Below are 24,780 nucleotides of genomic sequence, written 5' to 3' on the forward strand. Positions count from 1 at the left end.
TTGAGAAGAGAGCATGTGACTATTAAAATGGGTTCACCCGTCTGCCTATCAAGGACTCAGCTTCTAATTGGGGAAGAATGTTCAAAGCTAGATGTTTTTTAGGCGAATGCCTTGACTGAGTTCGATGATTAATATTTTGTGCATAGGTTAAGTATAGACAAGCAATTTGATTTCTCGACTGTGATGGAGATATGTAGGAAATCATACTACAAGACTGTCACCGATCCCACACCAGTTGTCTTAATGGCATACCTTATGATCTACAACTAGTTGAACTACCACTCGGCCACCCAACTCCTCTAAACATAGAGAAAACGGCTTCTTTAAAATCAGTTCGCTTGGCAAAAGGCTATGGAAAAACTCCTAGATAAAAGACAGGACTTCAAGATAAATTACAAGATAACAATCCCATAAATTTATTTTTGGCATTGATGCAATCCATAAAACAATTATTTAAACTAAAAGGAATTTACGGTCTATACAAGAAATACAGGTTATAGTTTTTCACTTTGTGTAACATTTCATTTCTTTCTTTGTTTTTATAAAAGCATAGAGAATTCCCATGATATATTTTAGTGAATAAAACCGTTTCATTTTTCGGTGAAGGTTCTTAGAGCCCTAGCACTCATCTAATGCTATGTGGTACACCGGTATTTAGAACCGCCTGACAATTTATAAATTTACAATCCGATAATCGAGTTAATCATGTCTCATTTCCTTTTTTTTATAAACATTATTTTATTTAATTTTTGGATTTAGAAACAGGCAAAGCCTATATAATCTCTTTCTCTCATTTCTGTTAGTCGCCCATAAAATGTATATTCATACAAATTTGTCAGACGCGACTATTTTTAGGATGTCTAAGTATGATCTGCATGTTGTAATGGTGTTTTGTAATGGCGTTAGTATTATGTAGAAAATGGGAAATTTTGTTATATTTGAATTTTGGGTTAGGCATTGTGGGATTGGTGGCCAAATGGTTTAACGTATGCGCTTTAGATCAGGTTTGTCATTGAGTCAAGTGGCGTGGTTTCGATTCCCATCTTGTACGTGACAAGGAATAGAAATGAAATGGGGTTTAACATCCTATCAAATTCCAACGTGCACGCCAATGTATACACGAGACCTCGATTTTTCGTCAAATACGAACGACTAGACAGCTGTCCTTGCCAGACCCTCCGTCCTGCACCACTGACACCGGAAAATCCCTATGAAAATTCTCTGTCAATGCAGGAATCGAACACTTACCCACTTAGCCACCTGGGCTCCCGAAAAGGAACAGGGTCGCCTGTTCAATCTCGTGGGGTTTCTCTGGGTCCACCGGTTTTTTTATACTACTGCTAAAGACCTCAGCGCGCAAGCGAAATATTGAAATAGAGCCATATGTTAGTCCCGAAATGTCCTAGTTTTGCCGGGTGGGCGTTAAACCACAATTGTCCTTCTCTTTCCTTTTAAATATTAATTTATAATTTATATACTTACTTTCCAATGTTGTTTCTTGCTGGCCAGTTATAATGTTTCTAACTTAAGACATATGACATGCAGTACAAAACAAATGACATTAATATTATTGCAAGTTTGCATATTTTTAACTGTCGCGATTCATCATAACACAGAAAGAATGTGAAATATGTTTTAGTTGCACTCTAACCGTCTCTAACAAGCCTTCAAAATTCAATTCATCCGTGAAAACATTTCGTTCCTTTTCTCTTTACACAAATAGAATTTACATAACAAACATGTCTATTTATTCCGCAGATGCAAAAATGACACTGTTTTGAACTTTGTTGACAGATGGCGAAAAAATTTAGCAATAATAAAAACCCCTAATGATTAAGAAAGACACAGCATATTTTGTCTATAGGGTTCTTAAAAATAAACATTAAAATTAACGTGTTTTGTGCAAGTTCACTTGCATTTCTCGATGGGAGACATGTTTAGAAAATAAATTTAAATAGGTTAGTCTGTCTGCCTCTCCCTCTCTATATATATATACCTTTCTTTTCAAATTTGACAATATTGTAAATTCAGAAAGCGCACGCGACATGTTTGACAAGATGAAAGGATGTAAACATGGGTTGTATGTATACGTATATATTTTAGTATGGGCTATACATTAATATGTAGCTTTTATCATTTTATTGGCTGTCTGACTACTCTCAGTTTCAAATACTTTAATAAATTGTATTAAAAACCATAATATAAAAACATTTTCTACTTCTTAACAAAGACAAGGACTGAAAACATGTGGAAAGTGAATAAATACCATTCAGTATTTTCGTATAACTCCCTACTGAAAGTATATTTGTATATCAAATAATTCCAAATGGACTGTTCCAAAACGGGACTATCAGTTAATCGAACTGAATGTACTGTACATCGTAAATTTAGAACGCGTTTTGTGGAGTCATCGTTCCGCTTACATTAATTTATACTTTTATAGCTTGTCCCGTATTCATTAGCCTATTCGGAACAGAAAAGCAGGACGTTAAACCCCACCCGATTTCATTTATAGTTTATTAATGTGATACAGAATAGGGGATCCCGTGGCTAAGTGGGTAAGCTCGCTAGCCTGGAGGTCGGGTGTTCGATCCCTGCATTGGCCGAGAAAGTTCATCCAGATTTTCCGGCGTGGTTCTCCCTTGTCAGTGATGCAGGACGGAGGGGCTGACAAGGAAAGCTGTCTAGTCGTTCGGATGGGACGAAAAACCGAGGTCCCGTGTACACATTGGCGTGCACGTAAAACGTCCCTTGGCAGTTGGAATTCGATACAAGAGTAGGCCGTAGAGTAGGCCGTAGTGCCGCTGTCCGGGCAAAATTTCCCTCATAGCACACTGTATGGCGTATGCTCGTCTTCATTAGCCCAGGTTAGGAGCAGAACAGTAAGGACGTTAAACTCCATTTCATTTCATTTCATTTTGTGATACAGAATAGAGTTCTCCACAAACAGTTTCAAAACTCAGTTGCTCAGCTGGATTTGTTAACGTTGATTTTAGAGCTAGCACGGGCGATTTTGCTGTGGGCGTATAAGGCGCCTGAGAAACATTTCAAACAACTGATAACAATTCTGTTTTTTGAAACGTTCACATAGCTAAGCATTTGCATTCAGATACCACCAATGACGGGATCGCTAAATAGCTGTTTAAAGTTTTATAAAAGGCATTTAGAATATTTTATTCATTGAAAAAGCATATTGACATTTAGATTATTTGGTTGAGAAGTCAATTGAAAAAAATATTATTTTGAAGTGAATTTCAATTAAGTTTTTATTTGTAATGCATTTTTAAACGATATATCAAATATCTTATACAAGTTAAGCTTTTGTCAATATGAACTAAAACACTTTAACCCTTCTTTAAATAGTAAAAGAGATAAGCTTGAACACTTGTACACTTGAACATGATAAATCCTGGTCGTAAATAGCACATTAAAGAAAAAATTAAACCAGGTATATATTTTGTACTCAAGGGCATAACGATTTTAAGATTTATAGACAAATTATTTTCTATCATATAGTAATTTTAAATTTGCAAACGTGTCCACGTTATCTAATGTAGTTGGTCAATTTAATCCGTTTCTAATATTCTAGATTAAAATCCAGATAATGATATGCTATCAGCCCCAGCTTAAATGCACCAGTGGGATTATCACACTGAAAAAAAAACTTGTGTTGAAACAACACAAACTTGTGTTGTTTTCAACACAAGTTAGGTGTCTCTATTTAACAACACAAACTTGTGTTGAAACAACACAAGACTTGTGTTAAAATTTACCAAACAACACAAACTTGTGTTGAAACTTGTGTGAAAATCTACACAATACTTGTGTTGAAACTTGTGTTGAAATTTCTGAAACTTGTGTTGAAATTTCTGAAACTTGTGTGGTTTCATAAAAACTTGTGTATAACCACCACCAAAACTTGTGTTTTATTTTCCCTCAATTTAGCAATCTTTCCCATGCAGCCCCCACCCCTTTTGCTCTGTTTAACCTGTAAAGTTTGATAAATGAGGTAACAATAATTTTATTTGTTAAATTATCATTTATTCATAAAATGATAGGAAAAAGTAAATTAACACCACCAAATAAAAACTAAATAGACATCATTTGAAATGTTAACAGAAAAACAGAGATATAATTCTAATACTAATAAAAAATTTGTTATACTTTGCTCCCCCCCCCCCCACCACATCACAAAATACAAAGTAGCTATTTAATTTTTTCTTTACCCGAAAACAAGAACTGAGAAAAGAAAGATCCCTACCCCATACCCCAAAAATATATAATTCAAATATATGTAAATTTAATAACATCCAAACCAAGCCCTAATTAGATTAATTATGCACTAAATTGAAATACTTTCAGAAACTGAAAAGTGCTACAAAGTCATATTACAAGTGATTTGTGAGGCATCTAGAAATAACTAGCATACACAGAAAACTGACAAAAGAAAAATGCACTATTTTGCAGGAGTAATAAAATGATGTAGAACCTTTTCCTCATTAAAAAAAACAACAAACAAAATGAATATTTTGTACATAAAAGGAGCAAAGTATCAAGATTACAGGATTGAAAAATAAAAAAATATCAGAGAAAATCGCAAACATTAAATAATATGTACAAAATATATATAAATAATCACAAGTCAAAAGCAAGGAGGAGTCACTGTGGTTCAGTGAGTATAAGGCATTGGCCGAGAAATTTCAATTAGATTTTCCGACATAGTTCCCACACGTCAGTAGTGTAGGACATGGCAAGGGATAATTGGGTATAAGCCCGGAATTGAAACTACCCCCACTGCGTTTACTTTAAAGAACCCTTGACAATTGAATTATCTGACTCAATGACAGACCTTTTGATCCAATGTGCGTGTGTTAACCATTCGGCCCTCCTGGGTTCCCTTTAAACAACCCTTGACAGTTGAAATATTTGATATAAGAGTAGGTTGTAGGGCAGAATCACCATATTAACACAGAAAAGTAGGATCTTAAACCCTATTTCATTTCATAAGCAAGGGAAAGTCACCTTAATGTAGGTCAAGGTTTTTTGTAATTCTGATGTAGTTAACGGAGAAAAAAAACATACTATGTATTAGTTGACTTAAATCGACTCGACAGTTAAAAGATGAAAGTTTTAATTTAATTACATTGTATTGTAATGTGTTGGTTTGCTTTGTCACAGATGAGACAAAATGAAAAAAATGAAATGGAATGGGGTTCGGCGTCCTACTGTTCAGCTCCGACTGGGCTAATGAGGTTGGGCATATGCCATACAGTGTGCTATGAGAGAACACATTGGCGTGCATGTAAAAGATCCCCTGGCAGTTAGAATTTGATACAAGAGAAGGCCTTAGGGTCACGGTACCCGGCAAAATTTCTCTTGTAGCACACTGTATGGCATATGCCCAACTTCATTAGCCCAGTCCTCCGTACTGCATTGTCTTACTGCAAACCCGCGACCTTAAAATATGCGAGCCAGTGTCTAACCCACTTGGCCACCGTGGTCCCCCACAGATGAGACAGTCATATCTACATGTATCTGGACATAAGTAAGATTCTGTTTGTGCACATACATGTACGTGTACAAATTTACTATACTTAACTGAATTTTAAATTTCAAAACAATAAAATGAAATGGAGGTTTATGTCACATCAGCTCCAACCGGGATATATTGTGCCAAACACATTATGGTGAGATTCTAAAATACCATAACAACAATCTTTTCTATTAGAATTGAACACTCACCCTCCAAAAACACCTATGAGAAAGCATAGGTGCTCAAATCACCATTTCTTCAGCTCTTTCTTTTTCCATATTTGGGTTTTTTGACTTATTTTATTATATGATCTTTGATTTGCTATGGCATCTAATATGGAAACTGAAAAATATAAATATGTGACATGTAATAAACTGTTTAAGATACCTTACCATATACAAACTGTGTGATATCTAAAACCATTTGAATCCCGAAGATCTTACTGAAGCCGTGAAAATCTGTTTTAATAACCCTTGTTTGTCATGTGACTGGACTGTCACAGTAATTAGAAGAGAGCCATGTGGCTTAGTGTGTAAGGCACTGGCTTGCTACCAAGGAGGTTGCAGGTTTGCTCCCAGTGTTGACCGAGAAAGCTCATTTGGATTTTTCAGCATGGATTCCCTGGTGGCTAAGTGGGTAAGACGCTGGCTCGCTAGCCTGGAGGTCGGGTGTTCGATCCCTGCATTGGCCGAGAAAGTTCACCCAGATTTTCCGGCGTGGTTCCCCCTTGTCAGTGATGCAGGATGGAGGGCCTGACAAGGACAGCTGTATAGTCATTCGGATGATACGAAAAAACGAGGTCCCGTGTACACGTTGGCGTGCACGTAAAAGATCCCTTGACAGTTGGAATTCGATACACCGCAGTGCCGCTGTCCGGGCAAAATTTCCCTCATAGCACACTGTGTGGTGTATGCCTGTCTTCATTAGCCCAGTTCGGAGCAAAATAGTAGGACGTTAAACCCCATTTCATTTCTAGTCGTTTCAATGGAACACAAAACCTGAGGTCCAATTGGCGTGCATTTAAGCCGATAGTATGGTAGTTGGAATTTGTTGGCTGTAGCACCCGTGTCACAGTTCGACTGCTAGTTTGTGATACCCACTCGATATGAATGAGTGGTAATTGACTAATGAATTCTAAAATCAGACGAATGCTTCGGCGAAGCGGACAGCCGGACACACCACTCAAATACAATTCGGCCAAATATATTAAACATGTTTGATTCGGGCGTATGTCAGTGGATAAACTAGGTGAAGTTTAGCGCCAATTGATTCAGCCGAATCCTTTGGCTAGTTTATCCAGCACTGACGAATTAAGTTTGTACTTTCTTTATAGGCAAATATCACATTTGAAAGAGGCTGTAGGCCTACTTTCTTTATATGCAAATATCTTATTTGAAATAGGCCATTATTATGTGATTCCCCACTTGAATGTGACTATATTTTTAATAGGGTCGCCTGTCCAGCCTTGTACTTTCTTTATATGCAAATATCACATTTGAAAGAGGCGGTAGGCCTACTTTCTTTATATGCAAATATCTTATTTGAAATAGGCCATTATTATGTGATTCCCCACTTGAATGTGTCCAGCCTTGTGGGTTTTCTCCGGGTCCTCCGGTTTCCTCCCTTTGCTAAATACCCCTAGGGTGTATTCGAAACAGTGTTCCGGTGCAGAGAAGGGACGGAGAATGGGTTCTTGTCGGACTTGAGCAGTCTGGAATGCGTTCACGAACACGTTCCCGTTCTCAAATCCCACACAACCTCATAGCTGGTGTGAGGGAGAACAAACATGGTCGACGCATCGATATCTGCTGAGAAAACAGCATCATGGGTGCATTTATTAATTTAAAAGTTTAATACCGTTCGAAAATTGGATGTAGTATGTGGCCAGTATAACATCAAGTAAGTTAGGTTGCCAGGCAACGAAACATATGCCCACAGCAGGTTAATCGTTTGCGCAGTCAACAGGGATTGTCGCATATTGGGCATTTACAAGAAAACTTCATACAAGATTATAATTTTCGTCGTTTGTGGGTTTACAAAGGTCGACGCATCGATAACTGCTGAGTAAACAGCATCATGGGTGCATTTATTAATTTAAAAGTTTAATACCGTTCGAAAATTGGATGTAGTATGTGGCCAGTATAACATCAAGTAAGTTAGGTTGCCAGGCAACGAAACATATGCCCACAGCAGTTTAATCGTTTGCCCAGTCAACAGGGATCGTCGCATATTCATTCTTTTGTAGGTAATGTGGGCATTTACAAGAAAATTTCAGACAAGATTATAATTTTTGTCGTTTGTGGGTTTACAAAGGTTCTACAAACTGAAACAAGGGCCTTAATTGTTGAAATTTGACAGATTTTTTTGTTTTGTGTTTTACTAATTTAAATAATGCATACAAATTTCATACAAATCGGATGATAATTTTGTTGTTCGCGCGTTCACAAGGTTCGAAAAAGTGAAACAAGGGCCACAACTCTAGACATAATTCACGGAAATCGCAGAAATTTAATAGACGTCTTCGTTTTACTAATTTAAAAGATGCAAATGAATTTCACAAAGTGAAACAAGGGCCATAACTCCAGAAGAAACTAACGGAAATTATTGAAATTAAATAGGATTCATCTCATTAAAATAAACAACATATCAATTTCAAAATAATCAGGTCTGTAGACGACGGACAAACCTACGGACGAGGGCGATGACAATATGCGACCACATTTCCATGTGGGCGTATCAAAAGGTGATGTAATCGTCATCCAAAGAATTGAAAAGGAGTAAAACGGAGTCATAATTTATCAAAATTATGCTTAATAGCGAAGTCAATACCAAACAAGTTATCGTAACAGATTGTATAAATTTAATTCATCTTGTTACCATCTATACCGTTCTCTCATGTTCGAGACTCATGAAAGTGTTTTCATGTTCTTCAGCCGTTCTCGAACCTGCGCGAACACTGTTTCTAATACACTCCTACGGTACGCGCAAGCAAATCATTCAAATAAAATTGAACAATATTAGCCTCGAAATTACCTAGCGCCAGTAAGTATTAAAGGATCTATCCGACAAACACTAACAACAACTCTAGGTTTATGCAGAATTAATATAACACAACATACACAGATGGCAATAGAATGAGACAGTGTTCAGGAAAACGGAAGAAGACCCGTCCTACTTGATTCTAGGACATAAAGCATGGACCTACTTGATTCGACCAATTAAATACAAGGAAATGAATGACATAGTTTGTGTCAAGTGAATTTTAAACCCCATTTATTCGCCATTATTTAAAAAATATATTAAAAGGAAATGAAATTCTGTTACCTGTTTTTCTTTGTGTAGTACATGCTAACATCAATGACTGGAAAAAAAATAACGAAACTGTAGAGAAACTTCTGAATCATTGAAAGTCTAATTATTAGGCCTACACATTGATGACATTGATATAAAAAAAGGCTGATTTGTTTGTTGTTGTTTTTTTCTTTTACAGAAATATTAAGATTACATTTCAAATAAACAACTAACACAAAAGTTAGTATCTAGCTATAGTCCATGTCTGGATATACATTTCTCCTTTTTTTTTTGCCCGAACGTCTATAAAAATCAAAGATGGCGGCCAATAATTGCAACCGGGCATTACTATAAAATCAAGACAGATTCTTACCTGCTGGTCCTAGTCGGGGGTTTCTTGCAATTATAAGTATTTGAACAACGGTGTAGCGCCGATTAGCTAATAATAATTAAGCACGATTTCAGAAAAATTAAGACAGATTCATTAGATTGCTGAATTAGCGGAACACTTTTAGAACACATCAAAAAAAATTTCTTTGTGGCGCCATTATATAAATAGACTTCCGGTGCAGTCAGTGGCAGTGGTTCTAAATCTGACCGTTTTAAACGAAACGAATTATTATATACATAGAAGCAATATATACATGCTAAATTAAATACACGGTTTTATTTTTTGTAAAAATTTACAAACCTGCGGTCTGGTATTCTATTTGACCATTATAATTTTTTTTTAAAAAAATAACACGGCTAAAGCACTCTGTTGATGCTAACTTCACTACATCTAACTGAATGTCGCTGATATAATATCAAAGAAAGAATTTGTCGCAATGACTAAAGTATAGATACTTCTTCTTAGTTAGTTGTATTTTACGTCCGCTTCCACCGAAGTGATATCGCAGACAAAAAGTATAGATAACTTGGAGAACCATTATATCAATAAGTCGATTATGAGATACACGTGGATGATCAATTAAATTTAATTGGTTACTTTTCAGTTAACAAATACTGTCCAATTTCGATTACATCAACCAATTACATTATTAAGAGTTTTACTCATTTTTTTTGTTCATTGCACATTGAATCAATTTTCGAAAACACCAGGGTGCTGAAAATCACACTATATATTCATTTGATCTATCAGTTTATTGGGTCAATAAAAAAAGACAGACATTTTAACTATACAGACAACTTAACACCAATTAACATTCAAGTCTGTCTGGCAATTGTCTGATTAATTGGTACTCACTCCCTTCCAGTGAAGAACTGCATGTGATTTTCGAGATGTGAATTAAGCCCTTTATTACTTTTCTTAAAACTTGACGACTCCCGAATTCAGACTTTGTATGGAGTTTTTTTTTTAAAGAAAACAAATCGTGGAAGGTACACATTACTTGTGTTAATGATATGAAAAAACACACAAGATTTTATAAATTGACACAAGTTTGTGTTAATGCAATGCAAAACAACACATAACTTGTGTAGATTAGTTTTAACACAAGTACTTGTGTTGAGATCCAACACAAGTGTTTTTTCAGTGCAGTTTGAAAGCTAATACTGAGGTTAATTTAATACGATAGCTGACTGAAAAGTTCTAAGCCTAAAAAGGATAGATCGTTTGGGCCGAAACAAACTATTGCCACCAACAAGTACAATCATTGAATGAATCAAAGACATAATGCCTGCAACTGTAGTGTTATTATTGTCTTGGTACCAGACCATTTTGTGAGCCTACCCATTGAAATCACCAGAAATGGACAACACTGGCTATAGAGCAGTCATCAAGTATCTGCAACTCAAAGGACTAACCTCAACAAAGATTCATGCCAACATGCTCTCCACTTTAGCGGATGATGCCCCTTTCTTTTCCACAATAAAAAAGTGGGCTGCGGAATTTAAGCGTGACAGAGAGAGGCCATCAACAGAAACCATTCAAGAAAACATTACCCGGTTGCATGTCGTGGTGATGGCTAAACGACATATTGCCAGTGTTGTGGGAATCTCTCATGAGAGGGTTGTGCACATTATCGCCAACGAGTAAGAATGACAAAAGTTTCTGCAAGATGGATTCCAAAGCCCGTGACGTTTTGAAGCAAATCTACTTGAGACAAACTAGGTTATTTGCTTTGGTATTGGTGAAGAGAGATTCTGAAATCCCCAGCTGTTTTCAAAAAGGAACTAGTCGGTCGTCATTTTCCTAGTAATGATGATGTCATGTCAGCTGAGAACGACCTTTTTTAGGGTCGCTGAAGACAATTTCTTCCTGACTTGCATCCAGGCTTCCATGCAACATCGTTGGCAAAAGTGTGTACACTTCGAATGGGACTATGTTGAAAAATAAATGGAAACCATCAACCTTGTACAGGTCTTTCATGGGCAGGCTTAGAACTCTTCAGCCAGCACTCATATATGATAAACCTTTTTTATTATGGCTACTAGCTACGACCCAAAACGCTTCAAAATATCCAAGGTGAAATCTAGGTTTATGTATAGTTAGACCCTACTAATTTAAATTCATTTACTGTTATCCTCGTTTATAATATACAACCAAATATTCTATGCATAACGTTCACGCATAACAAATCTACTTTGACGACAAATACCGGAAACAGTTCATTGAGAGTTTGAAGAATGCACTACGATAATGGCCATCAGTGTGTTTACCTCGGAAATGGAGTGTCCTTGATCGAGAATGTTCTCCCATTGGTTTATCAGAAGCTCGAGCTTATTTTAAAGATTACCACGTCTCGTTTGAAGAGAGTAAAATACACAGTATTATATCTGAAGGAAAAGCGGATAGTCGTTTGGATGCGATGAAAAACCGAGGTTTCGTATACACATTGGCGTGCACTTAAAAGATCCCCAGCAGTTGGAATTCGTCGAAGAAAAGAGGAAACGGCGTTGATTTAGCAAATTTATCACATAGCACTCTGCATGATATATATCTGTCCTCAGTAGCTCTCGCCGCTGTTTCTCGGACTAAAATATAGCCCCGTGTTAAAATTTTGTTGTTTTGATGTATCAAATACATCAATAAGAAACGATGTGCAAACTTTTGTGTTTCTGGATCAAAGACATTTCTCATAAACAGTGATTGAAAGTTGAGTAAATTCTTAACGTAAGTCTGAGCATGCTTTGTGAACTCGGGCCTGATGGCAAAGAAAAGTAGGACGTTAAACTCCACTTCCTTTCATTTAACACATGACGTAAACGTCTTCGCCCTGGTTAATTCCAACTCCTGTTTCCAGCGAGTCGTTTAGCCATATATTAGTGCACTTTGTTCGGTTGACTGGATATTATTACAAATGCCATTGGCATATTAAAATAATAATAATACAAGACTGCACGTAGAGTGTATACGACTATATAATGTACCTCTGTACAATGACTTGCTAATCAGGGGGTCTCGGTTTCGCTCCCAGTGATGGTTGAGAAAGTTCCCCGGGTTTTCCAGAGCAGGACAAATGGTCTGACAAGGACAGCTTCTGATTATTTGGATAGGACGAACAACCGAGGTCCCGTGTACACATTGGTGAGCACGTAAAATAACCCTTAACATTTGGGATCCGAAATAAGAGTCGGTCGTAGCGCCACTCCGGACAAAATGGCCATCATAGCACCCCGTCTTCGTTAGCCCAGCCTGAGCAGAACAGTAGGACGTTAAACCCGATTTCATTTCATTTCACGTCCCAAATAACACACTGTATGGCGTATAACCATCTTCATTAACCCAGTCAGAGCAGAACGGTAGGACGTTAAACCCAATTTCATTTCAGTTCACGTCCCTCATAACACACTGTATGACGTATAACCGTCTTCATTAGCCCAGTCGGAGCAGAACAGTAGGACGTTAAACCAAATTTCATTTCATTTCAAGTCCCTCATAACACACTGTATGACGTATGCCCGTCTTCATTAGCCCAGCCTGAGCAGAACAGTAGGACGTTAAACCCGATTTCATTTTATTTCACGTCCCTCATAACACACTGTATGGCGTATGCCCGTTTTCATTAGCCCAGTCGGTGCATAAAAGTAGGACGTTAACCCCTACCCCATTTCATTTCACCTCTTTTATGCAAACTAATATATGTAATACATGTAATAACACAGTCGTATTTTTTTTTGTTAACGTGAAAAGCAGTCAATATATGCACAATGTTTTCAATTGATGTTAAAATTGGGGTCATCGCTTGTGTATAGATATACCGTGACCTATGTAAATTGTACATATATGTTAGATAAAAATGATTATGAGTACCTCTTTCATCGTGTCGTAATATCGTATTGTGTTCATGCAACCATAAACCCTGCGGCGTCACATTTCAATATTTCACCGCCGACTCAACAAATTTTAGAATTTAGCATTGTGACGCAACTACCTTTTAGTCTGATGAACAATGATAGTTTTGTTCGGAATTCCACAAAAACGATGTATAAAAAAGTATAAATATTTGTTTTTATAAATTCCATCACTGTCGATATTTCAAATAAGATATAATGTAGGCTACCCGGTGTGGATTTAAGCTTTCTTTTAATTTTGAATCTTAATATTGTGGGGTTTTTATGAGTTAAAGAACAGATGAGCAAATAAGATTGTATGTAGACATTTTGCCAACATCAAAAATAAAGATAACTGAGGTAAAGATATGCCATGATCTATACTGAGTTGACGTTTAACGCCTCTAATCGTTCGGATGGGACGAAAACTGAGATCCCGTGTAAACGTTGGCATGTACGTAAAAGAACCCTTGACAGTTGAAATTTCGATAAAGGGTAGGCCGTAGCACCGCTATCCGGGGAAAATTTCCCTCATAGTCCAATGCATGGCGTATTCCCGTCTTAATTAGCTCAGTCGGAGCAGAACAGCAGGACATTAGACCCCATTTCAATTCCATTTCATTGTCGTTAAAGGCCGCCCCTTCCGCTTTCTCAATACCCCCCCCCCCTCTCTCTCTCTCTATTATGATAATGCTTTCTATTTTTTGATTATTAACTTCTGGTGAAATCTTAAATTGAAGATGGTTTGAAATCTAATGTATTATAATTAAAACTAGTATCTCCCAGGAAGAGTATAATTCTCAGATTTGAATGGCCTCTTTCAGTGTAAGTCCAATGTGAACTTCACGGACCATCATACTACAACATTAATTCAACATATAAAATGGGGGTAAATCGGAAATTGTCTTTGACCTAAAATGTCACTTATCACTGCCTATTATTTATGTTTTTGATCAATGTACTGGTCGACATTTGAATCTGACCTGACCAATAAACTGGCGATTTATATACCTTATATATATTACTAATACCATCAATAGACAAGAGACAATTAAGTGGAAATTTACTAAGTATAGACAGTAGAGTGGAGATTTATTATAATACTGTCAGAAGACGAGATACAATAGAGATTTAATATATTACTAATACTGCAGTAGACGATAGAGATTTATTATATTACTAATATTATTATATTACTAATACTGCAGTAGACGATAGAGATTTATTATATTACTAATACTGTCAGTAGACGATAGACATTTATTATATTACTAATACTGTCAGTAGACGAGAGGCAATGGAGTAGAGATTTATTATAATACTAATACTGTCAGCAGATGAGAGACAATAGAGTTGAGATTTATTATTATATTACTAATACTGTCAGTAGACGAGAGGCAATGGAGTAGACATTTACTAACTAATTTCACTTTTCTTTTCCGTCGTCCCATACCAATAAAGATTACCTGAGCATATTGGTTGGGTCTTCCAATATGCTATAATAATATATGACTGGGGCTATTTTGGTAAAGAATTTGGTTGAGTCAACAAATGTGCCCTATAAAAGACGGAATATATTATTTTAAACATTTTGGTTGAGTTATCAAATATACCCTATTCAGGACAGAGAATATTCTGATAAACATTTTGGTTGAGGTATCAATACGCCCTATACAGAACTGCGAATATTTTTCATGGTAACCATATTGGTTAGGCTATCGCTGTATATAAGTCTGGGAATATTCTTTTAAACAGTTTGGTTGAGTCATCAAATGTGTCCTATATTACTAATTCTTGTGCACGGGTGAAAAAAATAACCAGGAAACTAGCACATGTAAACAAACATTAAGAGTGTGAATAACCAATGTCTGTTTATTACTAATTAATTAACAAGTTCCACCCCATCTAAACATGCTGTCAAATAGTTACACACCTGTATCTTTCTTTATAATAATCATAAACCAGAAATAACTCTCAACAACAGATACATCCGAAATCTACGCCATTAGAATGAAAAAAAGAAAAAGAATTGAGACATATTCCATATTGTGCATCACGAAAATTATGTGCGCAGTTGCTGGGTACATTAAGAACATTTCGTAACATTTTCCATATTGTAAAACTGACAAATAGATATTCCATGTTTTATGTTCACCGAAATAACATTTAATAACTATTAGTGCGGTTCTGCTGTACTTACTAATAGACTTTTGGTTAGTTATGCCTGATGACTAGCCGACTAGTTATTACTGCCTGATCTTTGCCGTTATAGAGTGATAACTCTATACCGATTAGTTAATTGAAGATATGCAATAAAGGCGAACCCCTGCGGGTTGGACTCGGTAATGCAATAAGTACAACATATATTTGTTAACTGAATGAACTCCTCAAATGAGGTGTGATAAGAGTAAGCATATCCTATATAGTGCACTACACCGGTAACTACTAACAGCTAACTGAAGTGGTGGTTTAGATTTCAGAAACCGTTGTCTTCCTATAGGAAGAAGAAAGACACCTGCCTTGTGATTTGAATTTAATAGTTTGACGGTCGTAGAGTAAACGTCGATGCAAAACTTATCATACCTTCAGAAAAGTATTATAATTGAAAGTATGAATTGTTCGACGTATTTGTAATCATAAACTGATTATGTACTCAACAGTTGTTTATGAAGTTGCTTTGGTTTGTTTAAAGGAGCTCGGTGATTCTTTTCCCATGATCAATATGCGTTACATGAAACATCACATGGTTTGTATTCCCACGAACGGCACCGCGCGCACATAATATTTTCGTCTTGAATGGAACTCGACAACATTTCTGAACTATCCGCCATCTCTTTTATGGATTTCTGTTCTCAAGAAGAGCACCCACTACATAAGATATATTCCAGAAAACTCGCCACCGTCTCTTTAAGGTTCACGTTCTAAAGAAGAACGCCTACGTGTGGCTGGCCTTGAATCAGGTTTCCTCGTCCTTGTTGGGGGTGTTAAATGTATTTATCACGTTGGCTACATTATATCCACACCAAACCAATCCAAGTCAAATAAATGAGAATATAAACAAGTTAATCTATTCTTTATTTTGTTTGATCTATTTTCGAGAGCCAGGATGGCTCGGTGAACATGGTCTTGGCTCACTAACCAGGAGGTACCGGTGTTGGTTGAGAAAATTCCTCAGGATTCCTCCAGAAAGGTTTTCTCTTGTCAGTGGTGCTTGACCGAATGCCTCACAGGGAAAGGCTCCTTTTCGTTCGGATGTGACGAAAAACCGACGCCCTGTTTTTAGCATTTGCATTACGTTAAAGATCCTCTAACAGTTGGAAATTGATAAAACAAAAGTAGGCCGTAGTGCCGTTGCCGGGACAGCATTACCCTCATAGCGTATTGCGTTATGTATGCCCATCTACATTAGCCCGGTTGGTGCAAAACATACGACATTAAATCCCCATTTCTGTTTATTTCATTTCATATCTGTTTATTCTCCGCTGATTGAAGCTACTGACCGCCATCTGCATTTTTCTGAGTATATCTCATTTCCTAAACACTGAATTGATTATTTAACATTTATTTAAAAAATGAACACCGAATGTCAGCGGTAGATTATCTTCCAGTTTTGAGTATATCGGATTAAAAAGAGACTCATCAAAATATTGCACCAAGCATTAATGCGTGACGCTGACTTGATTACCAATTTTTGGACCGATATTCTTTTTAGAGATACAACTTTCACAATATTATAATTTGCCAAGGATACAATATGGTTAATTACAATGGAATCAAATTTTAAAGACGACCAGTGACTTTAAGCGCCAAAATATACCGATAAGCTGTTTAATTACCGTTTTATTTGATCCAAGTTGATAATTTTCATAAAATATATGGTAGAGCCGAATCTTCAGTGTCTCAATAAATCGAAAGGAAAAACAGCATTTAATCATCTATCTGTCAAACTTGATTTAGGAAAATTTCCCTATATGCCCCTGATATTTGAATGCCGGCAGTATCGTACTAAATTTAATGCGGTTGTTTTTTTTATATTTCAGGCCTAATGTATGTCCATATCAAGATGTACAAATGGTTATGGTTAAACAACCGTGTGTACAAGCTTTCACCCGGTTAGTAAAAGTATGGAAGCCCGACTGTGGATACACCCATAATTGGTGTGTAGGATACGAAAGAAGGTAAGAACCAATTTTATTACTAATTGCCGTGCCTGTAAACCCGCAACTTGGCACTGTAACCTGCCTGACTTTAACAAACAATACACTTTAATTGAATAAGTCTAGTTTGATGAGTTCGGTCTTACCATTTTTATACTGGGACATGGGGATTATCCGCTAGAACTACTATTGATATCAACGTCGCGGTGCAGCGCGATAAAAAAAACCCCAGTATTATCGGGAATGACCATGCAAACTATGCAGTGAAAAGTCGGCCTTAGTGTCGACAACCACAGTACATATCTGTAACAGGAATGGTGCTGTTCCATAAATTCGTTCACTTAACTGGGAATATAAATTACACCCCACCCATCCCATCTTTAACCTACCAGTCAGATAAATAGGATTTTGTCTTTCAATCCCGGACAAAACCTAGCAACAAATGTGCCCGTTAACTTTATTTAATCTTATTCCTAGACAAGTTCAATGACTTCGTGCAATGACTTGCTGTACAGGAATGACGTTGTTAAAACGCCGTTTGAAATTATATACGCCTGAAGTCGTTTTATCTGTTCAATTGGCATGTTGTATGTTAGTATTATGATGATCCGAGGTAACATATTATATACAACATGTTGCTCAATATTTCAACATAAAATGGCTGTCTATAAACAGACGTTTTAAAAACTATAACAAATTTATATGATGGGATATTTTCACAAACCACACCCAAGATAACACAGGCATACATATAGCCAGAACCGTTTATGACCTTTCCACGCCGACCAATTAACCAATATGATAGGATTTATCATTGAATGTTAACTTTTAATGATTACAGTAACAGGTTTGAACATCAGCTAGTTTTCCGATCGAGTTTTAAAAGGGTGATGATCAAAGATTACATTTAACACGGCCATCAAGCATGTTTAATGACCTACCAAACGTCTATTAATTGTAAATATCAGAATGTAAATTAAAAATGTATGAAAATAATAATTGATAACTCATATTCTGTATATGTTAAGGATAGAGACACCGAAGGAATTATACATATATATCAAAAACGCAAAGTATAAATGTATTTGAAAGTATGTTTTCAAAATCCCAGGGTCAGTCGTATACACATTGGCGTACATGTAAAAGAACTCGTAACAGTTAGAAATTGGAGAAGGGTAGGCGAGCAAAATTCACGTCCCTGGCATTGGATGGATAACCATAAAAATAAAATTGACCAGATGTTTGTCGCAAAATGATCAAAGTATTGGGTTCACATTAAACCCCATTCCAGATAACACATAAGTGCTGGGGAATCCCTCCACAAACACTAAGAATGCAAACACTCCAGACATGGTTAGCCACTCAAAATCATCATTTCCGGCACTTTTATCTCTCAGATGACGTGGAATTACATTCCAATTCTGAAAATTAGCTGATATGGTTTAAATTGTTTTCACATGTCCTCCAGCAATTTTCAAAAACAGGTGTCGTCGGTTATTTCTGTTTCTGCGTTACTCAATATGGCGGCGGTGGCTAATTTGAATTAAATTACACGTTATGGCTGGTATATGAATGCCAGACGCCACAATTTATAGATACGAATGTAAAAATTGGATTGCTGACACCAGCCACTTTGGTCTTTCATAAAACCAATCTGACATGTTTAAAATGTAGCTGAAATCCCTCGTGTCATTCAAACAGTCATATAAAGGCCCCGGCGGTTGAAGGCGAGGAGAGTGCAGTGTTCATCAGTACCACAGGCGACACCAGTCACGATCTAACATGTAATCGCACAATTTCTAAAACTGTAATGAAATACAAATATGGCTAAAGCCGGCAATTTTAAGCCAACCAGGTTTTAAACACCTGGTTTAATTTCGCCTTCTTTAATACGTTAAAACGATAGAGATTTAAAACCGACTTAGGCGTCTGAACGGCATATTAGCAACAGTATCGTTACATAAGGTGGAAATAACAATATGATAGCAAACACACTAAAGTTTAGATTCTGTACGAAACCCAAGATAAGTGGGCGGAAACTGGTTTCTACAAATCGTAGGAATCAATCAACTTTTACACCAAAAGATGGGTTTGACTGGTTACGTGGGTGATCCTGTGTATTTTTATCATGAGGAATTTATTAAGTCATTTATTAAGACGCGTATACAAAATCTACTGAGAAGTCTTCTTATCTCTTATTGGTGTTTTATAGACATTGTCTGACCCCTAGGATCAAACACGACCCTTCAATTCCTTTCGAGAGGGCTATTATTAATCGACCTCAGTACAAACCAGTATTACAGCTATTTTTCACATAGAAATTTAAATGTGTTATACCATTTTAACACCCACTCTAGCCCTATCCTTAAAAAGGTTTATGGAGCAATTTGATACACTTCTAAAGATCCAAACTTTCAAAGAGCTGAACTTTATATCGTACATAAAAAATAACACAACACAGAATATGATACCTGGTGTTAATTTTCTCCAATCTTTAAGTTCTAATAGGGTGGGAAAAGGGGGGGGGGGCTGATTGGTCTAACGCGTGAGCTTTAGTTTATAAGGTCTGTCATTGAGTCAAGTGGCGAGGTTTCGATTCCTCCACTTGTACGTGCAAGCAAAAGGGTCGCCTGCCCCCCCCACACTGCTAGAGAAGCCTACGCTCAACCATATGTTAGTCCCGAAATGACCTGGCTTGTGTTGAATGGACATTAAACATTAAACACACGTCGCATTTTTATATGAATGTAATAATTTGAACGAAGAGGAACGGTCATCCCAACAAACAAATTAACATATAAACCCGATGAATAGAGGCTCAAGTATCATTTTGTGATATTTTAGAATAATGCAATAATTATTTTATAGAGACCCGAACTCCCTAACAGTGACGTTAAATATCAGCCAAAATATTAACGATGATCAACTCCCATTTAAGGCGCTGTAAAGAGTCAGGGCTACGATGGCTCAGCGGGGATAGCGAGCATGGTACTGACTCACTAACCAGATCCCAGCCTGGTTTCTCCTTGTTAGTGGTGCAGGGCGGATGGCCTGGGGAGGAAAAGGTGTTTTCGTTGGCGTGTGCGAAAGAGACCGCATGAAAGTTGTAGGTGTTTTCGTTGGCGTGTGCGAAAGAGACCGCATGACAGTTGTAGGTGTTTTCGTTGGCGTGTGCGAAAAAGACCGCATGACAGTTGTAGGAGAGAGAGAGAGAGAGGAGAGAGAGGGAGAGAAATGGGGTTTAACATCCACTCGACACAAACTAAGACATTTCGGGAATAACATATGCTTCAATTCTATTTCAATAATTCGCTTGCGCGTACGTAGGGGTCTATAGCAGCGAGGGGAAACTGGGGGACCCGGAGAAATCCCACGAGATTAGACAGGCGACCTTACTCCTTGCAACGTAAAACCGGGGAATCGAAACCACGCCAGTTGACTCAGTGATATACCTTATGATACAACGCACACACGCTAACCATTCGGCCATCAACACCCCCACCCCATGACTGCTGGACTTTGATAAAGAGTAGGTGGTAACACCTCATTTCCCGGTTGGTGCAGAAAAGTAGGACGTTAAACAAAAGTCATCAAATTTCAAAACAGACTACGATAATTGATTGGTCTAATACAAGATGAAAATAGCAGGTCTGCTCTTTCCCGGATAGCTTCTTATCTTTAGGGAAAAGTACTTCATGTCCGTCTGATTGAAGAAAAACAGATTGTTGGCCAAGAAAGTTGCCCGGGATTTTCTATTGTGGTTTCCCCTTGTCATTGGTGTAGGAACAGTGTCTAGTCATTCTGATGGGACGGTAAACCGATGTCTCATGTACACGTTGGCGTGCACGTAAAGGAACCTTTGACATTTGGGTCACATTAAAAATACTTTCAATTATCAATGAATACTCTCAACAATGTAAGTTAGGTAATATTCCAAAAGGTAGATCTATTAAAAAAGGGGATGACAATACAATGTACATTAAACATAGATGTACTTTCGTAAAAGGCAGGCATTCTATAGCACTATATTATATTTGAGCATTGTTCATTTTCTGTGAATTGACAGGCTTGTTCATCGCAAATGATATGGAATTCTTTATTAATACGTATTGGCTTTAAACGCCACTCGCGTTCTCATTCTCTTCTGGTCTTGTTGACTGTAGGTTTGTGACCGGAATCAGCTGATCGTGACGAAGTTCTCTGAATCCCGCGTGATTGTTGCATGCGAAGTCCAGCTTGTACCTCGATGTTCGAGTAGGATTGAAATGTCGGTAAAGACTGTATCAATAATGAAGATAGATACTTTACATATCGGCCATATGTTTTCAACTGACATGCGCTTTAGTTATACCAACCTTGAGGAAACGACATGTGTTTATTTATCGCTTCTTTTCTCACATCAAAACATGTTTCAGTTTGTTATAACTCCCACGATTTTCCATTCTATTCAAACATTTTTCAGTATGTTATAATAACTCCCAGATTTTACCATTTTATTGAAACATAATAACCATTATAATCAAACATGTTTTTAGTTATGTTATATCCATTATAATCAAACATGGTTTAGTACGTGTTATAACCATTATAATCAAACATGTCTTTGGTATGGTATAACGCCCACGATTTACCATTCTATATAAATAACTAATCCTGTATTTTGATTCCGGTGGTAGATACTTTGTTTTTCTTTTACGAACTCCTTGTCCAAATAATCGGCGACATACTTCAGTCTTACTGACTTACTGCAATTGGCCAATATTGACATTTTAAGGGTAACCAGAGTGACATCTCTTCGCCATGTCCCATTTTCAATGTAATCAACGAAAGTACATGGATATTTGAAATGTAAAATGTTCTATGATTATCCTCAACAAATGCTAACTCGTGTGACCTAATTCTCGTAATATATTCCTAATCAAACAGCTGAAAAAAATATGGTCTTCTTTTTGACTGATAAATGTTTAATCTAATGTTTCACTTAAACATTAATAATAATGAGAAATACAAATTACCATTTGCGACATTAAAAAAAATTATTGCACGTGACACGTGATAACATGTGTTAATATGTGGTTAATTATTCCCATGTATACAAAGTTAAAGTGGCGGTTTAATGAAACAACACAGTTATTCTAAAATGGAAGTTCGGTACCTATTAATATGACGATCCCGGTGTTGGCCGAGAAACTTCATTGGGATTTTCCGGCGTGGTTCCTCCGTGTCAGTGGTGCAGGACCGTGGGCCTGGCAAGGGAAGTGTATATTCGTTCGGATGGGACGAAAAACCGAGGTGTGCGTGTAAAAGTGCCCTTCGCAATTGGAAATCGAAATAAGAGTAGGTAGTAGGTCTGCTGTCCGGACAAAATGTTTCCATAGCACACTGTATGGGGTATACCCGTCTTTATTTATATGACGATTACTGAAGATTGAAGATCTCATTTGAATAATTTGTAATTATGGATTAATCTACTAGTATTTCTTATTGTCTATTCGTGAAGAATCGTGACCTTAGTGGGCGTGTCTTTAGAAGACATGTCACAACATCTAAGTTTGTTGGTAGTTTCGCATGCAGTGATGTGTTCCATTCATTGGTGGAGGTATTTATTGTGAATCGCAGAGCTTATGTACGAATAAAACAGGTGTTTCGCCATTCTCTGTTAAAGCAGGGCAATGGTCTAATGTGTGTAACAACATAGCTACTATTATTTAACATTTACTCAAATATAAGTCAAAACAGTTCTGAAGCAATTATCCTCTGACCCGTAATTTTAAAAGAATGTCACAAATTTGTGAAAAAATTGATTTGAACTTTCTGTTCTGAAAAGCCAAAAGAGGTCGTTAGCGGCAGTTGAAAAATTGAAATGAAAGATGTTTTGGTACTTATGCTAAATAATTCATGTGTGGGACCAAAGTGTAACCGAATTCTGAATGTCACTAGCACGACCCGGCAGTAAAATAACATTTCGCTTTATCTAAAAAATAAACAAAAAACCCCCCCAAAAATCCTAACAAACCCCAAAACAAATGCATATATTATGTAACTTGTTAATAGTTTTACAACAAGCTATCGCTACGAGTTTACAACAAGCTATAGGTACGAGTTTTACAACTCGCTATTGCTACGAATAATCTTATCTTGACCCCCAACCCCCTAAAATATAGGACTGTGTTATTTCAAAGATTTAAAAATACTAGACATTAATGTATATTAGTAGACGTAAACGACACCTGGGCGTTTTAAAAATAATAATATGAAAGAAAACCAATTTTTAGAGCAATTTTTGGTAGAAACTTTACGAACCTGTACCATTGAGCTATACTTAATAAGCTATATTGTGTTTAAATATGTAACATACATACAAAGATACCCCGTCACTTTGACCATGTTAAATACCTTGTCTAAATATTTTCTTGGAAGTCAAGCAAACCCAGTTCGTTCTATATAAAGTTAATCCACGTGTTTGTAGCTTCAAACGAATTATAATATACACGTTTTGATATACATGTATACATGTATATATATTAGGTGTTCAGATTGGTTCTGTATCCATTATGTTAAAATGTGTATGGTTAAGATCTAGATTATAATATCGGGCTTCGATAAAATGAGGTTGATACAATATAAAATAAAGTCTAGAATTTGAAATGCAGTACTAAATAGTTAAGTCTATATTTGCAACAGAAAGACAGCTTTACTTAAAATCTTTGATGTCCTCTAATTGACACGTTTATCACGTGTACATTTATGTACTTTAGCAAACTTGAAAAACCTGTCAATTTAAATGATCGTTGGCCTTATACAGTCTTATATATATTTACATAGAGCTAAGTCTCTAACTCAATATCATACAAGTTTTAGACATTGTGATTTTATCGGGAAAAGATGAGCTTCTGATATCCAATATTCAAGGCAGAATAAACATGAAACCATCGGTACACGAATCGTGTACCGTAATGCGTTTCAGTCCCATTTGCAACAATGGACCCGAAGAACGAGGCTAGATATATTCCACAAGTCGTGTCAAACGGTGACGTCATATTCTTATCTGGAGAGCATGCGCAATGAATACTATATAGACTGGAATAACCAGACAATAGAGATTGCCATTCGATTGAAACTGCTGGCATATTTCGTCGAGCATAACTGATTTGAAATTAGAGTAAAAACGGAAACGATTGAATGTAAATCAGTTTATATACATCATATTACATAATTATATGCATCGCAACTCATTTGTGTCAATTTCTAGGTCCCAAACATCAATTAAAATAAAATTTGAGATTGTGGTCTTAGTTAACCGGACAAGATATCTACTCCATCTATATGTGTTATCAGAGATCTTGTGTAAATCATTCCCCTCTGCTTCTATTCTATTTAGTCAACAACATGCCACATATGTAAAATATGATCAAATCAGTTGTATCAAATGAACATAGATGAGATACAGAGATACGGGAAGTTAAACCGGTAATTAGTTTCTTCTTAATCTTAATTAGTAATTCTTCTATAGTAACTATAAAT

General features: G+C 36.6%; 1 protein-coding gene across 16 annotated transcripts in view; it reads left to right on the forward strand.

The window, feature by feature from the left end:
• LOC126827704 (multiple epidermal growth factor-like domains protein 6) overlaps window positions 1–24,780 on the forward strand; it is a 196,546-nt gene that overhangs the window by 15,700 nt on the left and 156,066 nt on the right. For all 16 annotated transcript variants that reach the window (XM_050557170.2, XM_050557174.2, XM_050557169.2 and 13 more), the window contains exon 2: window positions 17,140–17,277. In XM_050557170.2, the coding sequence (XP_050413127.2) occupies window positions 17,140–17,277 (138 nt within the window). The remainder of the gene's footprint in view (window positions 1–17,139; window positions 17,278–24,780) is intronic.

Source organism: Patella vulgata, chromosome 7 (genome assembly GCF_932274485.2).
Source record: "Patella vulgata chromosome 7, xgPatVulg1.2, whole genome shotgun sequence".
Classification (NCBI taxonomy): domain Eukaryota; kingdom Metazoa; phylum Mollusca; class Gastropoda; family Patellidae; genus Patella; species Patella vulgata.